General features: G+C 44.0%; 1 protein-coding gene across 1 annotated transcript in view; it reads right to left on the bottom strand.

Moving 5' to 3' along the window:
• Window positions 1-1,608: 1,608 nt before the first annotated feature.
• Window positions 1,609-6,000, bottom strand: part of LOC150048892 (nuclear autoantigen Sp-100-like) — a 49,752-nt gene continuing 45,360 nt past the window's right edge. The window contains exons 21-22 of the mRNA XM_090354337.1: window positions 4,399-4,497; window positions 1,609-1,868 (exon numbers count right to left, since the gene is read on the bottom strand). Of these exons, the coding sequence (XP_090210463.1) occupies window positions 4,441-4,497 (57 nt within the window). The 3' untranslated portion in view covers window positions 1,609-1,868; window positions 4,399-4,440. The remainder of the gene's footprint in view (window positions 1,869-4,398; window positions 4,498-6,000) is intronic.

Genomic DNA, 6,000 nt, shown 5'->3' with positions numbered 1-6,000 from the left:
TGCATGAGGGAAGCAAAACACATCCTTCCTTTCCATACACCCACCCCTCCCTCTCTTGGTGCTGGTCCTGGGGCTTGAACGCAGGACCTGGGTGCTGTCCCTGAGTTTTTTCGCTCAAGGCTAGTGCCTTGAGCCTCAGCTCCACTTCCAGTTTGGTTTTGTTTTGTTTTGGTAGCTAACTGGAGACAAGAGTTTCATGGACTTTTCTGCCTCGGCTAGCTTTGAACCACAATCCTCACATCTCAGCCTCTTGAGCAGCTAGACTTGGAGGCGTGAGCCACCAGCATCTGGCCCATTTTTCTCTTTCTGTTCCCTAATAGAAAACTTACGTGCCTTCTCTGAGGACCCTTCCAGCCCCAACTGTGCTCCTTCCCAGACTTCTTTTCTCCTTCCTCATGCTGTTCCTTTGACTTCTAGAAGGCTTTTACACAACTCTCCATTTCCTTTGACTTAGCCTGTCAGATTAGCCAACTCTCACTACTCCGCACAACCAACAGTGTTAACTGCTTTCTCTGAAATCCCGTCTAGGAACAGGTCTAAAAAGGGAGCAGCCTGCCTTCTCTGTGTTTCACCAGCCTGCTAGATCTTTGGAAGATGGTGGACCCTTCTACAGAAGTAAACTTTACCTTGCAGAATACCTTTCCAGCTGATGTCTTGATTCCTGTATGGCACTCCAACATCCCAAACTATTCTAACAGCCAAGTGAAGCAGAGACCTCCAACATGAGTGAGGTGTTCATGGTCTCTGGGATCAGTGGCTGGAACAGCATTAAGATCACGTGATTTCAACAGATGAAGATGATATTGTGAAATGCTGAGGGTGTGTGTGTGTGTGTGTGTGTGTGTGTGTGTGTGAGCCCTGGGAGCTTGAACTCAGGGCCTGGGCCTTGTCCCTGGGCTTTGTTGCTCAAGGGTAGTGCTCTGCCACTTGAGCCACAGCTCCACTTTCAGAGGTTTTTTTTGGGGGGGTGGTAATTAGATAGAATCTTACAGACTTGCCTGAGCTGGCTTCAAACTGCAATTCTCAGATCTCAGCCTCTTGAGTAGATAGAATTATATGCATGAGCCATTAGTGCCTGACCCAAAGTAGTTTTTAGTTTTGTCATGAGATTGTCTTCTTATTCCATTCTACTGAGAATACAGACTTATGTTGCTATACAGTGATTAGAGGAGATGACTTTGGCCTGACACCGGTGTTTTACCCCTATAATCATGGCTACTCAGGAGGCTGAGATCTGAGGATTGTGGTTCAAGCCAGGCCAGGAAGGAAAATCCCTGAAACTCTTTATCTCTAATTAACTACTAAAAGTTTTTAAATAGCCAGAAGTGGAGCTGTGGCCTAAATGGTAGAACACTAGCCTTGAGCAAAAAAGCTCTGGGACAGCACCCTGGCCCTGAGTTCGAGCCCCAAAACACACACACACTCTACCTATGAGTGGTAGAGTGGATAAAAGAAATAAGATCATGTGTTGGGAGGGGAAGGGGAAACAGAGCTGAAGAATAATTAAATAAACCAAAGGACATAATATAACTTTTATAGAAAATTGGCTATTACTAATTATAAAGTTATTCAATAAGAGAAGCTGATTAGACAATTTTAACTTTTATTTACAAAAATAAATGAATAGGCACAACAATGAAAAAACTTTGGAAAAGAAATGTGACATTTTGTTTGCAGGACAGTAAGTATTAGACCATTTTTTCCCTTAACTGCTAGATGGTCCCCAGGGGAAAATGGAACTGAGTTATGCTAGCAAATGTGTGGGCTCAAACTGATGAACTGCTCTTGCTTATCTCCTGGATTGCAAGGGTAGTTTTGAAATTCTCAAGTTGGTCCTTTACTGTATGTCCCAGCTTGCTGAACTTGTCCTGGAAAGGCAAGGTTAAAAAGTGTCAATGATTGTTCAATTAAGCTAGACACCCCATGTTTCTGATAGCTCACAGCCTCATTTAGACTGTAACAAAGAACAAGTAAGAGTTAGTTAGGCCAGGAAAGAATTTTTGTTCCTTGATAGTTTTTTTCTCTTTATTGGATAGAGAAGCAAAAAATAGTTCTGCAGTTGAAACCTTGATCTGAAATGCCTAGGACCTGTGTGTTTTGGATTTCAGATACCTTTTTCAGATTTTGCAGCATTTTCTAATGCAGAATGAAAAACCTTGGAAACAGGATCAAAACGCGAGCACAAATCCAGTTATGTTGATGTACATCTTACACAGACAGCCTGAAGGCATTTTTTTTTTTGCCAGTACTGGACCTTGAATTCAGGGCCTGAGCACTGTCCTTGGGCTTTCTCAAGGCTAGCGCTCAACCACTAGAGCCACAGTACCATTTCCAGCCTTTTTCTATATGTGTGGTACTGAGGAATGAAAGCCGGGTCTTCATGTATGCTAGGCAAGCACTCTTACCAATAGGCCAAACTCCAGGCCCCCTGAAGGCAGTTTTATGCAACACTGAATAATATTTTATGCATGAAACAAGGTTCGTGTGTAGAATTTTCCAGTTGTGGATCATGCTGGTGCTCAAAAAGATTTCAATTTTGGGGGGTTTTGGATTTTTAGATTAGGGAAACAATTCAACCCTTATATTGCAACCTAGTTATTGATGATAAATTTATCAGTTTAGTGGGGATATTTTTTGAGACAAGGTCTCATTCTCTCACTATGTAACCCAATGTGGCCTTGAATTTTCTATTCTCCTGCCTTTGCTTTCCACCCAAGATTATGGGTATATACCACCACAATTAGCTGAATTTGATTTAAAAAGTTGTCATTGTTTGATTTTTTTTTTTTTTGCCAGTCCTGGGCTTGAGCTCAGGGCCTGAGCACTGTCCTTGGACTTTCTCAAGGCTAGAGCTCTACCACTTGAGCCTCAGCACCACTTCCAGCTTTTTTCTATGTATGTGGTACCGAGGAATTGAACCCGGGTCTTTGTGCATGCTAGACAATCACTCTACCACTAGGCCAAACTCCCGGACCCTCATTATTTGATTTTTAAACACAATACAGACATATAATTTGTAATAACATGGGTGTACAGAAATATCTCACGCAAATTACTACTATCTTTCATTTTTCTTCACTTCCATCCTTCAGGGCTCCTTGCTACCTTTTTGATACACATTAGAGAACCAGTACATATGACAAAAATCAAGATTGCTGGGTGCTGGTGGCTCATGCCTATAATCCTAACTATTTAGGAGGCTGAGATTTGGGATCATGGTTACAAACTAGCTTGGGCAGGAAAATCCTTGAAACTTTATTTTTGTTGGTTATGGGGCTTGAACTCTGGGCCTGGGCGCTGTCCCTGAGCTCTTCAGCTCCAGGCTAGTGTGCTAGCACTTTGAGCCACAGCACCACTTCCGGCTTTCTGGTGGTTCACTGGAGATAAGAGTCTCACAGCCTTTCCTGCCTGGGCTGGCTTTGACCTGCGAACCTCAGATCTCAGCCTCCTGACAGTGAGGATTACAGGCATGAGCTAATAGACCCGGCTTGAGACTTTTTAAAAAAGCATTTGGGGAATATTTTTTTATGATCTTTTGGTTGCTATTCACCAGAGCCGTTTATGAACACAGCGCATCTTGATTCATGCCACCGCGTTCAGCGTTTTCGCCCACCTTTCCCACCCCGCCCTTCCCCTACTTAATTTTAGGGTATTTCTTTCATGTTTTGATGAAGAAGTTTATATGTACAAAGGCATCTTGATCTGTGCCATCGCCTCAACATCTTCACCGCCCTGCAACCCACCCGATCTCTTACATTTTTCCATTCTGTGGTTTAGAAAATGAATCTGTGCCGCATTCTCCCAGCTTCCCCTCCCTCTTCTCCACCTCTCCCCCTGGCCCCCCCTCCCCCCCTCTTGGTTGTTCCCATTTCCGGGTACTTATTTTTGTTGGGCTTTAACTTGTCTTTTTAAATAACTACCCTATTGGTACTCCCCATAGACATGTATCTCCAATGAACCACCAAAAATATGAAAGGGGGGTATGATTCAAGTGGTAGAGTGCTAGCCTTGCAAAAAAAGGTTCAGGGAACAGTGTCCAGCCCTGAGTTTAAGCCCCAGAAAAATCTCTCTCTCTCTCTTTCGATCTCTCTCTCTCTCTCTCACACACACACACACACACAATTCAGAATCTTCCTTTAGAGAAGTGTTTTGCAATGTCCTTGCTTTTCCTGTGGCAGTGAATGCCTCGCCATCTCCATGCGTGAGACTCGAAGGTCTAGAAGTGTGAGAAATCTGGGGTCAGAGGGTCCTGCTGTTTGCAGAAACATCTGGTGTTCTCCACGTGCACCTTAGGGGTTTTAGATGGTGTGTGTGGGCTTGCACACAGAAAGGCGGTTGTCACACTGACTGTGTAAGTAGATGAAATATGTCACAGCTGGAGGACACAGAAACACTTACTTGCTGAGATGCTCTGTGGTTCTGGAAAAGGAGGCGCAGCTCTCACAGCAAGCCTCTGCCCCCCTTGCCGGGGCACTTCCTGTGCACTTGCTTTTTCAGCTGGAAGTGGAAATGATGTAGATGTTAGGGACGCCAATGAGACTGGAGAATTCTTGAACATGGGGCCTGGGCATGTATTAAAGTCATGCCTGCAAGTCTCTCTCCTCAAAACCGTAAGGAACAACAGTGAGGGAAGATTTGAGGGAAGAGTTTTAGAAGACATTTTGGTTATAAGGTTCAGGGAATAGCAACTTTATGTGACACCAGAGACCTTTTCTTTCTGCAAGCAGTGATTGTGACCCAGAGCAGATACAACAATGAAGAAAAATGACAGGATACAGGTGCACAAGGCTGGAGTAATATAGAGCGCTGTGGTGCCGAAGAAAGTCAAATGAGCTAAGGATGTAAAACAGAGCCCCAAGGAACCCCACTTCCCCCCATTCAAAGTGGAGAATGAGAAGAAATAGGCAGATTGTTAGGAGAAAGAGAACACACACGCACGCGTGAGTGTGAGTGCCACGGCAAGAAGTATAGTTTGTAGAAGGAAGAGGCGGAACAATGCCTCCTGTCACCTCTCCAGCCATCAAAGTCCCAAGCCCCCGCACTGGGAAGAGACTGCTGTCACTCTCCACTATGTGAATCAGTTCTAGGACCATCCTATGGCATGTGAATGGCTCCTTCTGGCCCATGATGCAGACAGGGCATTTACCTAGGTACAGAGCCACCACCCACTGGATGAGATGTTTCCCTATCCCCACCCCAATTGTTCTCTTTTTGCTCGGAAGACTGCAAGAGAGGAGATGGACCTCTCTTGCACATGTTTATAGAGGATAGAAGTCCATATAATATTGTTACATAAGTTAGCACCCCAAAAGATGATGCTTACTCTTTTTCACTAGCCCAAAAGAAGATAGAAGAAACATGATTACCCCTTTCCACCTGTGGACTTCTTCCTTCACTCATTCTTACCGTGGCTTCCAAATCCTATTGTTTAATGTGTGTGTCACCCCATAAGAGTTGCAGGCAAATACTACCAGATTTTTATCTTCACTAAATGAGATGAAATCTGGATAATGGCGCTGAGCCAGAAACGCATTGTCTGTCAATGTCTCCGGTCCCTTCATCTTCCCTTTTTTTTTTTTTTTTCAGATTGTTTTATCAGTTCATTTTTAGGCCCAGAAAGTAAGAGTAGAACTTTGGTCTTCAAACTCTCGTCATTGGCATGATCACATCTCCTGGACAGTAGAGATAGTACCTCCCCGACTCCCATGCCAAGCTCCAAGCTTTCTGAGCCATAGAGGACCTTCCCCATGGCCAAAAAGCCATAACCCTCTGTGGCACCCATTTAGATATTTATATTCATGGTCCTTCTACCCCAGAAGTACTGCCAGGGACACAGTCCAAATTCTCCTCTACAGACCAGTTTCTCAACTCATAAGAGGCTTGTGACCAAAACTATAGGATTCAGTTTATTCTAGCATATTAAATTCTCAATAAATTACCCTCTGATGAGTTGATTTAAATATACACATACACAACCAGATAAGACACCGTATTCTTGGG

This window comes from Megascapheus bottae, chromosome 21 (assembly GCF_031878675.1).
Source record: "Megascapheus bottae isolate mThoBot1 chromosome 21, mThoBot2.hap1, whole genome shotgun sequence".
Lineage (NCBI taxonomy): Eukaryota > Metazoa > Chordata > Mammalia > Rodentia > Geomyidae > Megascapheus > Megascapheus bottae.
The sequence above is the reverse complement of the archived record's forward strand: the minus strand, read 5'-3'. Positions and strand labels throughout refer to the sequence as shown.